Source organism: Panthera leo, chromosome B3 (genome assembly GCF_018350215.1).
Source record: "Panthera leo isolate Ple1 chromosome B3, P.leo_Ple1_pat1.1, whole genome shotgun sequence".
Classification (NCBI taxonomy): Eukaryota; Metazoa; Chordata; class Mammalia; order Carnivora; family Felidae; genus Panthera; species Panthera leo.
In genome coordinates this window covers 80,148,534-80,170,665 of record NC_056684.1, presented here as the reverse complement: position 1 = coordinate 80,170,665, position 22,132 = coordinate 80,148,534, and the positions used below count along the sequence as shown (strand labels likewise).

Here is a 22,132-nt window from a genome sequence, read left to right as displayed (position 1 = left end):
CACAGATGTAACTTTTATTTACTAAACGTGTGACCTTGGCAAATCACTAATCTTTCTGGATTCTTAAGCTTCCTCATTTGCAAAAAATGAAGGCACTAATGTTGCCTTTGATAATTTTATCTCATATTATTACAGTGAGGCCTCAATGAGATAATGAATACGAAACCATCTTAAAAAGTATAAAACTCTACATAAATGGAACACATAAATATTGGGGAGTAGGTTAAATTTACCTTTATATGTTCTAAAACAGCAGTGGCAACATTTGTATGGAGATCAATAAGTCTTTTTTTTTCAAGGAGTTCTGGCAAAGAACTACAAGTACCAAAAAATTAAAAATTAACCATTCAATTTTCTAAGAAAATGACATAGATCTTAATAAAATACACACCTGGGTGTTTCCTCTGAGGAAACAAGTAGTGATAAAATGACAAATTAAACTGATATCAACCAAAGTTAATCTCTAGGCTTTAACACATAACAATATTCACTACTTTAATACAAGTGAAATACTTCTTAGTTTAAAGTAATCTCCCTCCCAAACATCATTATTCCACCATTTCACTTTCTGATTCCAAAATCTGGAGGTTTAGAGTAAAATCAGATTAGTGGAAAAATGATTTTACATATACATTTAAAACACATTTCTTCTCTCCTTGATGGTATTTCAAGTACCAGAAAGAACATGCTTAACCTTTAGTTAACATAATAACAGCAGCAATGATAAAATAGTAAGCTGTATTATTTTATCACCAATACTATCTTCCTAGTAAAATTATCCCCATTATACAATTCTAACTAGTGAAAGAAGCAAATGATCTGCTATATAAAAGGAACTTAAATCAGCTTAAAGAGACAATTTAGTTTTTTAAATTTAAAGGTCTATGCCATTACCTACTGTTTCCTATTATTAAAAATATTAGCCAAACTTTTAGCCTTCAAGATAAATCTTATCAACAGACAGACTTAAAGGGCGTATATTGCCTACTTACCTAACAGCTGATGTTAGCTTAGCAGTATTGTCAGAAAGCATACTTATGGCTCCTTCATCTTCCCCCTCTAGTCCCTGAGAAGGAAAAAAAAAAGATCCCAGAAACATAAAAATCAATATATTCCTCAGATTACGGATAAACACTAAGATCTGAGTCACCCAGAGTGACGATTCTTCTCCTTTAAGGAACAAACACCCATCTCTAATAGTTACATTAGAGTTCTAGGTACCACCAGTCTAATATAAATGGTGGGATGACCACCGAGCAGCACCTAGTATTTTCAGATAAGGAAATAGGCGCAGAAGCTTGGCACTGGTCACACAGTAATAAACAGTATGGCCACATGCTGAGTGTATCACAGTACAGTTAGAGTGTGCAGCGCTGGAACACAGACCTCTAACATGAAGCCACATTATATATTTTTTCAGATTATAAATTCAGATTATTCTTTGAAAAAATTTTGCTCTTCTCAGTATTTACATTTCTTTTTTAAGAGATAATTTATGTAAATTGACAATACTTTTTTTTTTGTTATTAAAACAATGAATGGCTCAAATTTTCATAAGGAACAAAAAAGTTAACCTCTTCCTCCCTCCAGATGTCCTTCTACTTTTGTATAATTCTAAGACAGCAAACAGAATCTTACCATAATGCTTTTAAGTCGTTTAACCTCATCTTCCTGTGCTCGGTAAGATTCTAGTTCTTGCTGAACTGATTCTGCAACTTCTGGGAATGGACTGAAACAGTAATGAACAAGATGAACTATGAATATGACATTAAAATAGTCCTTTTTGTATAAATTCTGAAATATATACCATGAGGATTTATTTTTATTTTAAATGTACCTATTTGGATTTGAGTATTTTTTATATATAACATAGGCAGAAAACACTTAGCATAAATCCAACTATATATCCTTCTAGTATCTATATTATAAATATTATTTCTTTAAAATGCATATCATAATACTTCTGCATTTAAGGACATTTAAATTTTTTCCTATTATTTTCATTAGCCATATCATATTTTTCTTCACCTATATGCTGTTAGGAAAAAAAGTAAAATATTTAAGTGACTGAAAAAGAAGAGGAGACATGGTATACCAAACATCAATTAAATATTACTAACCAAATTAACACAGATTATCAAAGGGTTCATATAACTACAAACACGGCATTTAAAAAATATTACATGCAGGTAATTGTGAAAAAAGGTCTTTTAATTCTGTAAGCTTAATATCTTAGAACACTATTAGTAAAAACAGAATACAGGCCACAGTTTTGCTGTTCTAATGTGTGATGTCATCTTCCAGGCAAATGGGGTTTAGCAGTAATATCCGTAGACTTAGGACACAAGTGATCTGCAATCATTGAGCAGCTTTGGTTGGAACAGTTTCACGTGGCACTAATCTTGAATAATTCTAAACGAATGTGTGGTTGACCATGAAATAGTCCCTAATGTAAATAATTTTCATCTACAGCTTTAGCAGAGGCCAGAAGCTTTGCTTCCTTCAAAAAAGAAAAGACAATAAAACAAAAGCACTTTGCCCTGACACCTGGTAACACTCCATTCACAATCAGCACATTTCACCCAATGGAGACTGAGAGAAATGGCAGAACTCCCTGTTTTGAGGAAAACAGTCCAGTTTGACATGACAACTGTAGGCATAAACCTCAGCTTCAGCAGACTATGCTGGCAGAATATAGCACTGAGCATGTTTAAATGTGCTGGCTGAATTAGATAATCCTGAAATCTCCAGTATCTTCTAGTCTTAGGACTAACAAACAATAACTGCTTACATTTACAGAGTGCTCACTGTATGCCAAACACAATGCTAAAAATCTGTCTCAATTTCTCATCTAATCTAACCACGGTCTTGGTGAGGTACATACTATTAATAATTAAGACCAGGACCTTTGGGATCTGCCAGGACTGGCCTTTATTCTTGTTTTTACCAATGATAACTAGATGACTCTGGGCAAGTTACTTCTTTGTATTTTTCACTTTGTCTTCATAACAACCCTCTGAAATAGGGCAATAGGTAGAATTATCATCCCTACATTTTACTGATGAGGAAAATGAAGCTCAGAAAGATTTAAGTTACTTCTTTTATTCTATACAATCTCCCAGTATCTTTGCACATACATTACTATTACTGTATTTCTCTAATATTGTAGTACAATCATTAGAGTGAGAGTTATTCAGGGCTACAATTACTTACAAAGAATTAAATACCTTACTATTCAACTGACTTCTTAGATTGTTCCTAAATATATAGTCTAAAGAAAATAGTCAAATCTTCCATATTTGAAGGAAGACATTTTTTTCTTAAGCTTTTTTTCTATTAGAAAATGTGAATCTTTTTTTTAAAGTTTATTTATTTATTTAGAGAGAGAGAGAGAGTGAGATACAGCGTGGAAAGGGCAGAGAGAGGGAGAGAAAGAATCCCAAGCAGGCTCCAAGCTGTCAGCAAAGAGCTGACACGGGGCTCTATCTCACAAACTGTGAGATCATGACCTGAGCAGAAATCAGGAGTCAGATGCTCAACTGACTGAGCCACCCAGTCGCCCCCCAAAAATGTGAATCTTCAAGTTAACTTTAAAATACTCTGCATACTCTATAAATAACGTAAATGTAATTTCTTGTTCTTTGCCACTATGGAAAAAAATACAGACTACGGAATTCTAAAGAGAAGAAAATCATTTAAAATCAATTATAATAGTATTATGCTAAGTGAAATAAGTCAGAGAAAGACAGATACCATATGTTTTCACTCATATGTGGATCTTAAGACACTTAACAGGAGACCCTGGGGGAGGTGAAGAGGGAAAAAAAGTTACAAATAGAGAGGGAGGGAGGCAAACCATAAGAGACTCATAAATACACAGAACAAACTGAGGGTTGAGAGGGTTGGGGGAGCGGGGAAAGTGGGTGATGGGCAATGAGGAAGGCACTTGTTGGGATGAGCACTGGATGTTGTATGGAAGGAAGGCCATTTGACAATAAATTATATTAAAAAATAAAAAATAAAAATAAATAAAATCAATCATAATAGTACCTAAACTGCCACAGCAGAAAGAGGAAAACAGTGACTTTTCTTTGCAGAGAAAATAAAATTCCTTGTTATAAGCAATGTGACTTCCCAGTGTTAAAAAAAAAAAAAAAAAAAAAGTTATAAACAGATAAAACACACAAAAAATCCAGCTGATTGAATCAATCCTATTATTTTACTTCTCTTTAAACATAAATGAGGCCAAAAGGAATAGACATACCACGAGCATGGACACATATATAGGTACAGTAATGCTTGAAATACTCAAAATAATAGTAATAATAAATAACATTATAATTCTGTAATTGTTGATGAGCAGCATTCTTTTTCTCAGAGAAAAAGGATATTTTTGGTTTGTTTGTTTAGAATGACTTCCCTAGCCATAAGGACCACTAGATAACTTTTATAACAATTAATGAGGCCATTAAATACCCTAAACTTTAAAGGGACATAGCAACACATGGAATCTATATATCTGCCTACAATAAATCACAAAGCAAATTATTATTTCTAATGTGCTTTAAACAAATCTGATTTTCAGGCTTAGCTATTCTCTCTCCACATTTATCTAAAACTGTGTTTGTATGAAGGCAGATATGGAACAAAGAGGGAAAATTGCACTTCAATGTTTTCCTGTCACAAAAACCTATTTTAATGAAAGACAGAAATGGTCTTGTAGAGGGTCAATGGATAGCAACAAAATTTAAAAAAACTATCTATAAAATCTACCAAATCATATAGTATGGTTTTAATCAACAGGCAAGTGGCCCCTAAAAAACAACCAAAAACAACCTAGGAATCAGGAAGAAATCAAGCAATAAAGACATCTCTACAGACTATTTAGTTATGGCTACCTCTTGTGTAGATGAACCACCATGATCTTTTTGATTTTTTTAATCAAATTCATTATCATATGACATCTTCATTTCTTTTTAAGGGGTGAATCTTTCACTTACTGATACTTTTCTTACTTACCTTCCTTTATGTTTCTGCCAAAATTTATCAACTGGAGTTAAATCATAAGACTTCTTGTTTTTTCTCTTTGGTCGAGCACCAGCTGGAGAATTTTCTACTCCTGAAGATTCTTCCAAATTAACTCTGTTTAAATGGAAATCCTAGGAAAAAGTGATCTTTTTTTAAGTAACAATTTAAGAACCATAACATTTCCTACAACGAGGAACATAATCAACAGATTCTTGCTGTCTTTTCTAATATTTCTAATAAGGACAAAATACACATCTGAAATTTAAAGACCTCTTTCTAATGTTTTGTTACACAAGATGTACTTTCAAATCTTTATGTATTTTAATTAAAATAGTAGATGCAAATGATTAAAACTTAAAAAATATATAAAAATCATGTTAAGGTTGTGTATCCTCCTAGAAAAATATTTTTGCACATGGCAGCACAGACATATCCTTTTAATTTTAAAGAGTTAGATTACATTATGCATATTTTGTACCTTGCTTTTCTCACTTAACAAAGTATTTTATTTTTTTTTTTTAAATAACATATTCTTTTTTTTAAGTTTATTTACTTTGAAAGAGATAGCGTGTGTGAGCACACATGGGGGAAGCGCAGAGAGAGGGGGAGAAAGAGAATCCCAAGCAGGCTTTGTGCTGCCAATATACAGCCCAACATGGGACTCAGTCTCATGAGCTGTGAGTTAATAATCTGAGCCGAAATCAAGTGTCAGATGCTTAACCAACTGAGCCACCCATGCACCCCAATAATGTATTTTAGAGTTTTTTCTCTACCTCTGTATTTACATCTACCTCATCTTTATCATGGTTGTATAGGAGTCCAACATTTGGACATAATCCATTTATTTAAACAGGCCTCCTAATGCTTGTTTCTAGTAACAAACATAATCTTAAATATAATTTTTAAACTTTTAGAAAGTGAGTATTTTTTCTACCCTTTCTCTTCCTTCTTGCTTTAGACCCAGGGAATTCCTTCGTGTAATAACAGTATTTTATGGTTCAACTCTACTCTGAATAGTGAGCCAAAGACAAAATATGGCCATCAGTAAATGAGTAAATGAATGACAAGCAAAAAAAGAAATTATATGGAGAAATTATCTAATATGACTACATTAATCATCTTAGTTCTAAGATAGAAGGGTTTTTTAATATTTATTTATTTTTGAGAGAGAGAGAGAGAGCGAGCGAGCGTGCGCACACCAGAGCCCCCCAGAGACAGAGCACCCCTGCCCAGCAGGGGAGGGGCAGAGAGAGAGAGAGAGAGAGAGAGAGAGAGAGAGAGATACAGAATCCAAAGCAGGATCCAGGCTCTGGGCTGTTAGCACAGAGCCTGACATGGGGCTTGAACCTGGGAACTGTGATATCGTGACCTGAGCCCAAGTCAGATGCTTAACTGCTGAACCACCCAGGCACCCCTAGAAGTTTTTAATTAATAATTAAACTTCTAGGTCTTAGCAGATTAAATACTGATTGTAACTTAATCTCCTCTTTTATTATTTTTCTAAATTTAAATCCAAGTTAGGTAACAGTGTAATAATGATTTTAAGAGTAGAATTTAGTGATTCATCACTTACATACAGCACCCAGTGTTCATCCCAAGTGAGTTCCTTAACGCCCATCACCCATTTGGCCCATCCCCCCACTGAACACCCCTCTAGAAACCTTCAGATTGTTCTCTGTATTTAAGAGTCTCTTCTGGTTTGTCTCCCTCTGTTTTTGTATTATTTTTGTTTCCCTTCCCTTATGTTCGTCTGTTTTGCATCTTAAATTCCACGTATGAGTGAAATCATGTTTGTCTCTCTGTGACTGACTTCTTTCACTGAGCATAATACACTCTAGTTCCATCCATGTTGCTGCAAATGGCAAGATTTCATTCTTTTTGACTGCTGAGAAATATTCCATTGTGTGTGTGTATGTGTGTATAATTTGGGTGTTGTCAATAGTGCTGCTATAAACATCGTGATGCATGTGCCCCTTTGAATTAGCATTTTTGCATCCTTTGGATAAATACCTAGTAGTGCAACTGCCAGGTCATAGGGTGGTTCTATTTTTAATTTTTAGGGGAATCTCCATACTGTTTTCTAGAGTGGCTGCAACAGTTAGCATTCCCACCAGCAGTACAAAAGGGTCCCCCTTTCTCCTCATCTTCACCAACATCTGTTGCTTCCTGAGTTGTTAATTTTAGTCACTCTAACTTAATTTCCTCTTGATAAAAGTAGGTCAACAATACAGAGTCTAGTACATTAGACCATACCCTGCAACTGTGTTTTGAGAAATAACATAATAATGGCAAGAACACTTCCATTGTTTGCATTAACAGCCAGGCAAATAAGAAAAATTTTGGTCTTGAAAATTGGGAAATTAGAACATTCAGTGCTGTACTTAGTCATATTAAAGAAACTGAATATTTATACACAAATACAAGACAACAGAATTAGTTTTAACAGGCAGAGTAGAAACTGTTCCCTCTAATATTCATACTTTCTTGACTTAGAAGACTGGACAATGGTGTCCCCAATCACGGGTTATAAAAAAATAACATTGAGAAGTGCTAAAAACATGGGTAAGTCTTCAGCAGTATTGGTTTCCTTTTACAAGTTAAAGTAGACCAGTAGACCCAAAAAGAGCTAATGTTAACAAAATTACATTTTGATGAAATAGGTGACACCCATTTATGCAGAGCTAAGATTTATATTCACATGAGAAAACAGCAAAGTAAAATAAAAGTAACTTTTATTTTGTCAAAGAATTGAGACAAATCTAATCAAGTGTCTAGATCATTTTACAGAAAATACTGGGGATAGAGAACCATGTCAAATTGTGTCCCACAAGAATACAATCAACCAAACACAGAAATGTAGGAAATTCTTTAGAAAACAATTCCTATTCCTTCAACCAAAAAACAGCAATAAAAAAGGAATGGAAACAGAGGAATTACTATAAATTGAGAAACTTAAAGATATATCAACCAATGCAATGTACAGATACTGTTTGGATCCCTGTTTGAACAAACCAATTGTAAAGATGCGTCTTTGAAACAATTAGGAAATGCTGAATACAGAGATAATATGAGATACTACCAAAGAATAATTGTTAATTTTGTTAGGTATTATAATAAAATTATGGTCCTTCTTTAAAGATAAATGCTGTAGTATTTATGCATAGATTATATAATGCCTGAGATAAGATGCATATTGCCTGGGAAACTGAGTGATGCAAATGGAGGTTCATTACAGCATTCTGTAACTTTGTCTTTTTATATGAAATATTGCGTAAAAAAAAAATCTTAAAATTTTATCTGTAACGATGAATACAACCTGCAATTTTTTGCCCCTTGCCACAGTGATTGTGAAAATACGTGTTGAGATGGGGCCTCATCACCCTTAATTTGGGAGTGATTATGAAAAACAAGAGTTCCTCCTTGCCCATCCACACTGGACAAGAAACAAAGAATACTGTGAATATAGATATGTTATTTTAATACATGGAGGTTCAAGGGTTCTTTTATATTGAACAGCACTACCTAACATATCCTAATTCAGATGCCAAGGTATTCTGTACAGATTCAGCAATGTCAGTGACACTCTGATAAGCTAGTTCATTCTTATTAAAGCAAAATTCCTTATTACTCTAGGAATCATGGGCTAAAAAAGCCCCTACAGATACACTGCTGACTATATGCAAACATTTCCAATTTATTCATTCTCTAAACTAGCAAAGAACTTGAGACGTAATGATTTAGAAACAGGATGTCCAATACAGTTGATACTGGTCACATGTGGCCACTGATTATCTGGAAAGTGACTAGTCAGAATTGAGATGTGATGTAAGTACAACATACACCAAATTTTTAAGACTTAATATATAAAGAGAATATAAAAGAATTAGTTTTAAAGTGATGTGTTAAAATGCTAATAATTTGATTTATAGAGTTATATAAAATATATTAAATTTCATCTGTTCCTTTTTATGTTTTTAATGTGGCTATGGGAAAATCTAAAATTACATCTGTAGTGCACACTTTATTTCTTTGAGAAAGCACTGTTTTAGAAACCCTGAACTTTGGTCAATGATAAAAGGAGGAAGAGAAAAGAAAAATATGTGAAGACATTAAGAAAAAAGGAAGGAAAAATCTAACTTGGAATACTTCTAAGAATCATTTAATTTAAAAAGAAAATCTCTATACAATGCTGCATCATAAACATAGATAAAAATCTCAAAATCCTACATACTAAGCAAGTGGGATATAAGGGGGAAAAAATGGTAGCAACCTAATGCTAGATTAGTATATGGCAAGTAACATATACTCTTCTTTCCCTTAAATAAACATTTTTTAAGTTTATTTATTTATTTTGAGAGAGAAGAGAGAGCATGGAAGGGGCAGAGAGGGAGGGCTAGAGAAAGAATCCTAAGCAGGCTCCACACTGATGGCACGGAGCTCAATGTGGGACCTGAATTCACCAACTGTGAGATCATAACCTGAGCTGAAATCAAGACTTAGATGTTTGGGGTGCATCTGGGTGACTCAGTCAGTTAAGCATCTAACTCTTGGCTTTGGCTCAGGTCATGATCTCATTGTTTGTGAGATCAAGCCCCATGTTGAGTTCTGCACTGACAGCATGGAGGCTGCTTGGGATTCTCTCTCTCCCTCTGTCTCTGCCCCTCCCCTGCTAGCACATGCGCTTTCCCTCTTTCAAAATAAATAAATAAAGTCAGAGCACTAAAAAAAGAATGAGACGCTTAACCAACTGAGCCACCCAGGAGCCCCTCCCTTAAATAAAATTTTAATTCAAGCTCAGAAATAGCAATGAATATGGAAATACAATGAAACAATACCATTTTAAAAAATGAAGTCAAGGATGTTTTCTTGGCTTTTATGTAGTCTACACACTTTTATTAGGAGCTTCCTATGAACAGCTTAGATTAAGGGAGTAGAAGTTTACATCATACTTGACTTCTGGGCAAACGCCTCAAACTAGTCCAATACAGTGTTGTCCAAGGGGTTTTGTGTTAATAAAGACTACAGGATCAACAGAGCATCAATCTTCAAAGCATAAAACTTTGAACTACACTTAGGATCCAATATACTGTAATCACACATCTTTAAAAAACAGGAGTGCTTTGAATTGAGGGGGCCAACATGGCCAAGTAGGGGGATCCATACGTCCTGTGTCTCTCAAACAAACAAGTGTAGAAGCCAAAGGACCTTGAACACCAGAGCCTGGGAGGAAAAGAGACTGAATCTACTAGGAAGAAAATGGGAAAGCTGGAAAAAAGATAGGTGGGTAATTTCGAACTGGGGGAGATAAAAAAAGGCCGCGTGGACACGGAGGGGAGGAACCCTCTTCTGTGGAAAGACAAAGGGAAGAGAAAGAGTGGCTCTGGAAGTGCAGGACCAGAGCTGGACAGGAGAAAGACCTTGCACTGAGACTGAGAGGGATCTGATCTCTAACTGCAGGGCTTTCTTCAGACTGGGGCCGGCTCCCTGTTTGTGCTCCTCCCTGGGGAGGAGGGAGCCAGGCCTAGGTGCGGTTGTAGGTCAGAGGCTCAGTCCACAGCTGGCGAAAGTGGTTCCCTCCCTGGAAGGCTGCGTGATAGCACAGAACCTGCCTGCGTCCACTACCCCCAGGCATGGTGGCAGGGCCGAGGGTGCAGTCTGCAGGAGAATAAGGTGGCCGTTTCCCTGGAGTGCTGTGGGAAAAGACAAGGCCTGCCTGCGTCCGCCACCCAGGGGCTCACAGTAAGGGCATCGGCTCTCAATCCTCAATAGGAGAAGTCGGTCCTCCCTGTAGTGTGGCAGCACAGACAAAGCCAGCCGGACCACGTAACGCCACATTGAGATGCGCTTCCCCAACGCCAGAGCTCATGGAGCAGGACTCTGAATCCCAGCCAAGTGCAGGGTCATGGGAGTTGGTGGAGCCAGAAGGACCGCCCCCGTCTGCACCCGCAGCACAGTGCGGACGACTCCAACGGAGTCCACCAGGTCTGGCTCCGTGGAGAAGACACTGGGAGATCACCATTCCCACCCACCACTACTCCAAGGCAGGGCCTCAGGGATCACTCCCTTGGCCCATAATGGAGGTGGGTCCAGAAAACGCCAAACCACGCCCCCTGGTACTGGGTAACTTTACATCCACCAGAGTGGCACAGACCCTGTGGACAGCTACTACCTACAAGCACTGCAGCACTGACCCAGATTAACTCTAGGTCAGTTCTGGATATATAAATATATTCTCCACCCCCCACCTCCCATTTCTCCTTCTTATCTCTTCCCTCCCCTAGGCTGGTTACTCTGGTTATTGGTCTGTCTCAACAGGCATATTTAATCCATTGTCTTGATTCATGTTCTACACCTCCTTCTTTACACTCCTCTCTCTCTCTCTCTCTGGAATAATCAAGTCATATAGTTTCTCTGGGTAATTTGATTTTCATTTCGTTTTCCCCACCTCCTTCTTTATTTTCCTTTCTCTCTCTGGATTAAGCCTTTTAGTCTCTCTGCCTAATCAATGTTTATTTTTTCTCCCCGCCCCCTACCCCCCCTTCCCCCCACTACTGTCATTTCTTTCTTTGTGTATGCTCTTCCATCAGCACCGCCTCCACCCTCTTCTTAACTTGTAGTTGTTGTTTTTGGGTTTTTTGTTTTTAGTCTTTAGGTTTTTGTTTATTTGTTTGTGTAATTTGTGTGTTTGTGTGTTTTTGTCTCCTGTTTGTCTACCTGTTTTCCTTTACAGGGCTACTCCAAGGAACAAATCAAACCACACCTCGTGGAGGGTACAAAATATTACTACGAGTAGGATAATAAAATAACCAAAGTCACAAAAACAGAGAGCAAGTAACAATCCCCCAAAAAACACGTCCTGAAGGGCCAGGCCCTGGACAGCATATGACCCTCCTTTAATACAGCGGTGCTCACAGGAGCAGAGCACACAAGCTTTTAAAACACGTAAGAGACAGAAAACTAGCCAAAATGACGAAACGGAAGAATTCTCCTCAAAAGAAACTCCAGGAAGTAGTGACAGCTAATGAATTGATCAAAACCAATTTAAGCAATATAACAGAACAAGGATTTAGAATAATAGTCATAAAATTAATTGCTGGGCTTGAAAAAAGCATAGAGGACAGCATAGAATCTATTGCTACAGAGATCAAGGGACTAAAAAATAGTCATGATGAATTAAAAAATGCTATAAGGTGCAAAATAAAATGGAGGCAGCCATAGCAGGTAGACCCATAACAGTAGCCATAGACCTATCTACTGAAACTTGGCAGGCCAGAAAGGAATGGCAGAAATCTTCAATGTGATGAACAGAAAAAATATGCAGCTGAGAATCCTTTATCCAGCAAGTCTGTCATTTAGAATAGAAGGAGAGATAAAGGTCTTCCCAAACAAGCAAAAACTGAAGGAATTCATCACCACTAAATCAGCCCTATAAGAGATGCTAAGGGGGACTTTGTGAGTGAAATGCTGCAAGGACCACAAAGTACCAGAGACACTACTACAAGTATAAAAGCTTACAGATATCCCAATGACTCTAAAACCTATTTTTGTAAATGGACTAAATGCTCCAACCAAAAGACACAGGGTATCAGAATGGATAAAAAAACAAGACCCATCTATTTGCTGTCTACAAGAGACTCATTTTAGACCTGAGGACACCTTCAGATTGAACGTGAGGGGATGGAGAACTATCTATCATGTTACTGGAACTCAAAAGAAAACTGGAGTAGCCATACTTATATCAGACAAACTAGACTTTAAATTAAAGGCTGTAACAAGAGATGAAGAAGGGTATTATATAATAATTACAGGGTCTATCCATCAGGAAGAACTAACAATTATAAATGTCTATGCACCAAATATGGGAGCCACCAAATATATAAAACAATCACAAACATAAGCAACCTTACTGATAAGAATGTGGTAATTGCAGGGGACTTTAATACTCCACTTACAACAATGCATAGATCATCTAGACACAGGATCAATAAAGAAACAAGAACCCTGAATGATATATTGGATCAGATGGACTTGACAGATATATTAGAACTCTGCATCCCAAAGCAACAGAATATACGTTCTTCTCGAGTGCACATGGAACATTCTCCAAGATAGATCACATACTGGGTCACAAAACAGCCCTTCATAAGTATAAAAGAATTGAGATCATACCATGCACACTTTCAGACCACAATGCTATGAAACTTGAAATCAACCACAGGAAAAAGTCTGGAAAACCTCCAAAAGCATGGAGGTTAAAGAACACCCTACTAAAGAATGAATGGGTCAACCAGGCAATTAGAGAAGAAATTAAAAAATACATGGAAACAAATGAAAATGAAAATACAACAATCCAAACGCTTTGGGATGCAGCAAAGGCAGTCCTGAGAGGAAAATACATTGCAATCCAGGCCTATCTCAAGAAACAATAAAAATACCAAATACAAAATCTAATAGCACACCTAAAGGAAACAGAAGCAGAACAGCAAAGACACTCCAAACCCAGGAGAAGAAGAGAAATAATAAAGATCAGAGCAGAAATAAATAATATAGAATCTAAAAAAATAGTACAGCAGATCAATGAAACCAAGAGTTAATTTTGAAAAAATAAACAAAATGGATAAACCTGTAGCCAGGCTTCTCAAAAAAGAAAAGGGAGAGAACCCAAATAGATAAAATCATGAATAAAAATGGAATTATTGCAACCAATCCCTCAGAAATACAAGCAATTACCAGGGAATACTATAAAAACTTATACGCCAACAAACTGGACAACCTGGAAGAAGCACCCACACACTTCCAAAACTCAAACCGGGAGAAATAGAAAACTTGAACAGACCCATAACCAGCGAAGAAATTCAATCAGTTATCAAAAATCTCCCAACAAATAAGAGTCTAGGACCAGATGGCTTCCCTGGGGAATTCTACCAGACATTTAAAGCAGAGATAAAATCTTTCCTTCTTAAGCTGTTCCAAAAAATAGAAAGGGAAGGAAAACTTCCAGACTCATTCTATGAAGCCAGCATTCCTTTGATTCCCAACCCAGACAGAGACCCAGCAAAAAAAGGGAACTACAGGCCAATATCCATGATGAATATGGATGCAAAAATTCTCAACAAGATACTAACAAATCTAATTCAACAGCATATAAAATGAATTAATCACCATGATCAAGTGGGATTCATTCCTGGGCTGCAGGGCTGGTTCAATATTTGTAAATCAATCAATGTGATACATCACATTAATAAAAGAAAAGATAAGAACCATATAATCCTGTCAACTCATGCAGAAAAGCATTTGACAAAATTCAGCATCTTTTCTTAATAAAAACCCTCGAGAGACAGTCGAACTGTTTGGTCCCTCTCTGCCCACCATATGAAAACTTACATGGAGAAGGTCACAGATATGGCGGCTGTTACGATGGGAAAACTGACAACCATACCTGCAGGTCTGATATGTGCATCTGTAAGTGTACATGCAGCCAAAGAAGAAGAATTGAAAAAGCAGCTAGTAAAACCAGAGCAGCTCTCCATATATGCCACCCCACCTCTGCAGTCTAAATATGTCAAAGAGCAGCCTTGTCATTTACAAATAGGCTTTGCATCCATCTGCAAAACAACTGGTCATTATATTGGCTGGTGCAAGGGTGTTTATGTCTTTGTGAAAAATGGGATAATGGATACAGTACAATTTGGAAAAGATGCTTATGTCTATTTGAAGAATCCACCTAGAGATTTTCTTCCAAAAACTGGAGTGATTACAGTTTCAGGATTAGCAGGCTTGTTTTCAGGAAGAAAAGGTTCTAGGTTTAAGAAAATTGCTTATCCTCTGGGACTGGCCACTGTAGCAACTGTTTGCTACCCAGTTCAGTCAGTAATAACTGCCAAGGTAACTGGGAAAAAGGCATACACTACAAACCAGCAAATTTATGAAGCAGTTAAATCATTGTGGACAAAAAACAACAAAAAAGAATCACTCCCTAAACCTAAAGAAAAAACTAAGAAAACTCTGGTGAAATAGAAATATCCGCAAAAACTCACAACCTGAAACTTTCAGTGCCTTTGCCAACAGAACTCATCTTTGAAACAAAGACAAAATCAGAATCTACCTCAGGTGCTACACAGTTTATGCCTGACCCCAAGCTCATGGATCATGGGCAGTCCCATCCAGAAGACATAGATATGTACAGTACTAGAAGCTGAAATAGTTTGCATAGAGAACTACAAGATGTGTGAAGTTGAAAATAATGATGAAAAAATCATGTAAAGGGTAACTGTGATACATAGAATATAACCTAAACCAAGTTTTTCCCTTACATCTTCTAATGTAATGTACAGTTTGACTAATCACAAAAGTCATTAAAACACAAACTGAATTCAATTCAAACAATATTAAATGACTGACGAAGAGGCAGAATTGGAAGTACTGGGATGCATTTAATGATTTTTAGCGGTGTTTATAAAAAAAACCAAAAATAGACTAAACATATAAACAATGATGAGACTAAAATCTGAGCAAATATGTATGTGGGCACAAAAATATTTACATAGATACACATACATATTTGCTTTACCTTTTTGAAACTAATGTCAGCTAAATTAGAATGTTGGGTAGAAGGATGTGTTCCCCACTTTTTCATTTCCCAGAGCTGAAATAAAAACCTTCAAGAAAGTTGGGACAGAAAGAACATACTTAAACACCATAAATCCATTTATGAAAAGCCCACAGCTAATATCATCCTCAATGGGGAAAACCTGAGAGCTTTCCCCCTGAGATCAGGAACACGACAGGGATGTCCACTCTCACCGCTGTTGTTTAACACAGTATTGGAAGTTCTAGCATCAGCAATCAGACAACAAAAGGAAATCAAAGGCATTAAAATTGGCAAAGATGAAGTCAAGCTTTCACTTTTTGGAGATGACATGATACTACACATGGAAAACCCGATAGACCACCAAAAATCTGCTAGAACTGATACATGAATTCAGCAAAATCGCAGGATACAAAATTAATGTACAGAAATCAGTTGCATTCTTATACGCTAACAATGAAGCAAAAGAAAGACAAATAAAGAAACTGATCCCATTCACAACTGCACCAAGACGCATAAAACACCTAGGAATAAACCTAACCAAAAGATGTAAAAGATCTGTATGCTGAAAACTATAGAAAGCTTATGAAGGAAATTGAAGAAGATACAAAGAAATGAAAAAACATTCCGTGCTCGTGGATTGGAAGAATAAATATTGTTAAAATGTCAGTACTACCCAAAGCAATCTACACATTCAATGCAATCCCAATCAAAATTGCACCAGCATTCTTCTCGAAGCTAGAACAAGCAATCCTAAAATTTGTATGGAATCATAGAAGACTCAGAATAGCCAAAGTAATATTGAAGAAGACCGAAGTGGGAGGCATCACAATCCCAGACTTTAGCCTCTACTACAAAGCTGTATTCATCAAGACAGCATGGTATTGGCACAGAAACAGACACATAGACCAATGGAATAGAGACTCCAGAATTGGAGCCACAAATGTAGGGCCAACTAACCTTTGACAAAGCAGGAAAGAGTATCCAATGGAAAAAAAGACAATCACTTTAACAAATGGTGCTGGGAGAATGGGCAGCAACATGCAGAAAAATTAAACTAGACCACTTTCTTACACCATTCACAAAAATAAACTCAAAATGGATGAAGGACCTGAATGTGACACAGGAAAGCATCAAAACCTACAGAAGAAAGCAGGAAAAAAACCTCTCTGACCTCAGCCGCAGCAATTTGACACATCTCCAAAGGCAAGGGACTTAAAAGCAAAAATGAACTATTGGGACCTCAGGAAGGTAAAAAGCTTCTGTACTGTAAAGGAAACAATCAACAGAACTAAAGGCAACCAACGGAATGGGAAAAGATATTTGCAAATGACATACTGGACAAAGGGCTAGTATCCAAAATCTATAAAGAACTCACCAAACTCCACACCCAAAAAACAAATAATCCAGTGAAGAAATGGGCAGAAGACATGAATAGACACTTTTCTAAAGAAGGCACTCAGAGGGCCAACAGGCACATGAAAAGATGTTCAACGTCATCAGGGAAATACAAATCAAAACCACACTCAGATATCACCTCATGCCAGTCAGAGTGGCTAAAATGAACAAATCAGGAGACTACAGATGCTGGCGAGGGTGTCAAGAAATGGGAACCCTCTTGCACTGTTGGTGGGAATGCACACTGGTGCAGCCGCTCTGGAAAACAGTGTGGAGGTTCCTCAAAAAATTAAAAATAGATCTACCTGATGACCCAGCAATAGCACTGCTAGGAATTTACCCAAGGGATACAGGAGTGCTGATGCATAGGGGCCCTTGTACCCCAATGTTTATAGCAGCACTTTCAACAAGAGCCAAATTATGGAAAGAGCCTAAATGTCCATCAACTGACGAATACAAAGAAGATGTGGTTTATATATGCAATGGAATACTACTTGGCAATGAGAAAGAATGAAATATGGCCTTTTGTAGCAACATGGATGGAACTGGAGAGTGTTATGCAAAGTGAAATAAGTCATACAGAGAAAGACAGATATCATATGTTTTCACTCTTATATGGATCCTGAGAAACTTAACAGAAGACCATGGCGGAGGGGAAAGGAAAAAAAAAAAAAGTTACAGAAAGGGAAGGAGGCAAACCATAAGAGACTCTTAAAAACTGAGAATCAACTGAGGGTTGATGGGGGGTGGGAGGGAGGGGAAAGTGGGTGATGGGCATTAAGGAGGGCACCTGTTGGGATCAGCACTGGGTGTTGTGTGGAAACCAATTTGACAATAAATTTCATATTAAAAAAATAAAAAATAAAAATACAGTAAAAAATAATAAAAAAATAAAAATAAAAAAGGAGTGCTTCTAAAATGCTTTTCTAATAATCTTTTAAAAGTACTTATTTAGAAACCACTTCCTTTCTTCAATTGGAAAAAAAAACCCTTTACATATTAGCATAAATTGTGGTTTAATGTTTCAAATAATAAAAGTCAGTAGCAGAGGGCCAAAGACACAAAAAGGGCACCTGAGATATGAAAAAACAAAGCCCAAGTAAAGAACAAGATACTAAGATGAAATAATGCCCATCCCCCTTTGCCCAATGGTAACTATTCATTGCAGATGAATAATCAAATCTACCCTTCCCACAACCAGGGTATAATAAAAAGGAATCATGACTAATTATTAATCGTACTTCTTATATCCCAGTAAAAGGAAAGGGGCACTGTAAGGTTTTCACTAGAAGAGTGTATTTCCCATGGTAAATGACCACACTCTTTCTGGCACACAAGGAAGCTGTGTGAATTTTTCAGTTGTTTCCAAGGTCTAGATATATAAATACTATCAGTGTTCCAGATTTTCAGGCAAAGATTTTTAATATAAAAAGCAAGCTCCAATTTTAGGTTACCCTTCCTATCTAGAACTTTTACTCCATCTTGTGGAGGTAAAGGGAATAATTATTAAGAATGTTAAAAATTTCAAGGACACCTCAAAAGCAGTAGTTTTAACTAAAAAAAAATGACATAATTTATGATATCACAGTTATAGTTTTTTCACATTTAGAAACTGCATTAAAATTAATGAACAGGAACTACCATATGATCCAGTAATTGGACAAATGGGTACTTAACCAAAGAATATGAAAACACTAATTCGAAAGGATATATGCAATGCTATGTTTACTGCAGCATTATTTACAATAGTCAAGTTATGGAAAGAACCTGCTGTCTGCCAAAAGATGAACAGATAAAGAAGATATGGTATATACACACAATGGAGCATTATACAAACATAAAAAAACAATGAAATCTTGCATCTCCAACAATATGGATGGATCTAGGGAGCATAATGCTAAGTGAAATATGTCAGAGATAGAATGCATTCAAACACATATGATTTCATATGATTTCACTCATCTGTGGAATTTAAGAAACAAAACAAATGAACTAAGGAAATAAAAGAGACAAACCAAAGAGACTCTGGACTATAGCGAACAAAGAGACGGTAACCAGAACAGAGGTAGGTGAGGGGGGATGGGTTAAATAAGTGAAGGGGATTAAGGGTACACTTATCTTAACAAGCAGTGAGTTATATACAGAATTGCTGAATCACTTTATACACCTGAAACCCTAACACTGTATGTTAACTGTACTGGAATTAAATTTTTTTTTAATTAAAAAAATATTAAGTTAAAAAATAAAATTAATGAACAGGATTAAGTCAGTGTAATTTGCATAGTTTATCTTAACCAATCTCTTTAAGGAAACTATTTTCGTAAGACCTAAATGTTCTGATAATAATGCTGAGAAAAGACTGTTTAAAGGTAATATGGAATCTGAGAACCTAGCCTAAGGAAGTTAACTAGAGATGTGTTCTATTATTTGTAACAAAAACTAAAACCAACAATAACCCAAATGTCCACAGGAATCCATTACTCCAACCTCCATGCAATCAGGGGGTAACATCTGCTTTGTTTACCACATATCCCAGTGACTAGCATGGAACAGGCACTTACAAATATTTTTTTGAGGGACACCTGGGTCGCGTGGTCGACTGAGCATCTGACTTTGGCTCAGCTCATGATCTCACCGTTCATAAGTTCAAGTCCCACATCAGGCTTTTTGCTGTGAGCAGAGAGCCCACTTCAGATCCTCTGTCCCCTCTCTCTGCCCCTCCTCTCCTCAGGCTCGTGTTCTCTCTCAAAAATAAACATTTTAAAAAATATTTTTTTGAACTGAATTTTTACGGACACAAGATTGCCAACTTTTAATTGTGTGAACTGAAGATGAGAGCAAAACCAACCAACCAAACAAACCCTCTACCATCTATTTTTAGCACCTTGTATTTTTAAAAGGATTATTTTAACTCCAAAGAACAGGAAATAAATATTACTGCATTATATACCTCACAAAAATACAAGGGTAATAAAAGGTAATGCACACACAAAAAAATTAATATTCACAGCCCTTTCTATTCTCATTTCACTCAACAACACTGAAAACCTCAAAGACCAGTATAAGCATTATCTGGCTTGAGGAAAGCTCTGCTCTAAGTTATGTTTCCCAACTTTCTCTTCCAACAAAGGGGAATAAAAGCATATTTCTTCACAGTGCAATTACTTGTATATATACCTTAACTCCTGTGCTCAAAGCATCAATTACTTTCATTAGAAAAAATAGCAGTATCTTAATGTTCTATACAGCCTCCACATACAACCAGCAAGAATGAAGACATGACTCCTAACCTATACCACCCTTAGCTCCCACCCAAAAGCCAGGAACCCACCAACCAAATCTAAGATAATCAAAACTATCTCATCATGCCCATCTCTGTATGGCTCCCTATACTACCTCCCTCAGATCCCATCTCTCACTTTTAACCAATTCCTGAAACCATTCTCTCATACCCTCTGGAACTCCTACTCATTCAACAGCCAAATCTCCTTTTCTGAACATCTACTCGAAACTTCCACTGTACTTTCTTGCTCTCACTGAACTCCAACTGGTTGGACCCAGGACTGAGACAGTGGTCTTCCTTGCTACTCCCAGATTCTTCACTTGTTCTCTTCCCTAAAACAACTCCACCTCTGAAATTCCTGCTATTAGTCTATAACAGCAGTTCTCACTCAGAGGCAGTTTTGCACCTCTTCATAGTCTGGGTATGGCACTGTGTGTAGACATTTTGGTTGTCACAACTGAGAAAGTGCTACTGACATCTAGACAGTAAAGGCCAAGGATGCTGCTCAACATCCCACAATGCACAGGGCAGCCCTCCACAACAAAAAATTATTGGGTCCAAAATGTCAATGCCAAGGTTGAAAAATCCTGGTCTATACTCATGCTGACCATTAATGCCACCTACAGAGGCATTTTTCTCATTAAAAAATTTTAATTTATAATTTTATAAATTTTAATGTATAATATTTAATATAATTTTAAAAAATTATAATTTTTCTCATTTAAAAATTGTTTTTTACCTCACCCTTGCAGCAACCACCACTTTTCTCAATTCTCCTAAACAGCAAAAACTCTTTCAGTTTGTCTCTATTCATTCTGTCTCTTCTTTCAATCTCTCTTAAACCTACTTCAGTGTTCTGCCCCTACACTATGGAAGCTGCTTTTACCACAGTTAGTAATAACCTTGATGTTACCACACACATTGGTGACTTCTTAGTCCTGAGCATTTGTCTAAGTTGATTCCTGCCTCCTCTCTGAAAACAGTGAATTCACTGCCTTCCAAAACACCACAAATCTAGTTTTCATCTCTCACTTCTGGTTGGTTCTTGCTACATTATACTGTTAGTTCCTATTCTTCACCTTGACCTCTAAATGTTGAAAAACACCTCAGAGTTCAGTTCTTGGATTCTTCTATCTATATTCACCCCCTTAGTTATCTCCTTTTATCTCTTGGCTTTAAATCTATATATGGACTATTCCAAAATTTATTTCTCTAGACCAGATGTTCTTCTTGAACTCCACACTCATACATTTATTTGATATCTATGCTTGAATACTTTAACAGGCATCTCACATTTAACATGTCTAAAACTCAACATGTGATCTTCGCCCCAAAATTTCTCCTGCCATGTCTCTCCTATCTCAATAAATAACATCTGTCCATTTGCAAAAGCAATACTCTGGACTTATCTTTGACTTCTCTCTTTCTCTTAGATCCCACATCCAATTCATCAGCAAATCCTATGCTCTACATTCCAAAGATTGTCATAACCCTTACCATTTCCATCCTGTTGTAGGCCATCATTATCTCTTGCTAAGATAACTGCAATAGCTTCCTACTGGTCTCTTGACTCTTCGTATGCCCCCCAAAGAAAGTGTTTTCAACACAGCAGCTAGAGTGATACTCTTAAAATGTTTATCAGATGTCACCCTTTACTCAAAACTGCATGTGGCTCCCCATTTCCCTCAAATTGAAAGTCAGTATCCCTACAATAGCCTATAATGTCCTATGCTACATGGTTTCCCATATCCTATTTAACTTCATCTCTTGCTATTTTCCCCCTGCCTTACTTTGCTCTGGTCATCTTGGCTACCTTGTTATCTTTAAAAATTTTT

General features: G+C 36.7%; 2 protein-coding genes across 2 annotated transcripts in view; one reads left to right on the top strand and one right to left on the bottom strand.

Annotated features, from left to right (window-relative positions):
• SCFD1 (sec1 family domain containing 1) overlaps nucleotides 1-22,132 on the bottom strand; it is a 114,949-nt gene that overhangs the window by 66,852 nt on the left and 25,965 nt on the right. Inside the window, exons 11-14 of the mRNA XM_042942902.1 lie at nucleotides 5,020-5,159; nucleotides 1,639-1,729; nucleotides 993-1,066; nucleotides 234-315 (exon numbers count right to left, since the gene is read on the bottom strand). Of these exons, the coding sequence (XP_042798836.1) occupies nucleotides 234-315; nucleotides 993-1,066; nucleotides 1,639-1,729; nucleotides 5,020-5,159 (387 nt within the window). The remainder of the gene's footprint in view (nucleotides 1-233; nucleotides 316-992; nucleotides 1,067-1,638; nucleotides 1,730-5,019; nucleotides 5,160-22,132) is intronic.
• APOOL (apolipoprotein O like) lies at nucleotides 14,404-15,503 on the top strand. Its single transcript, XM_042942903.1, is given in 2 exon segments — nucleotides 14,404-15,025; nucleotides 15,028-15,503. Coding segments are annotated over 2 exon segments (813 nt in total). The 5' UTR covers nucleotides 14,404-14,412; the 3' UTR covers nucleotides 15,228-15,503.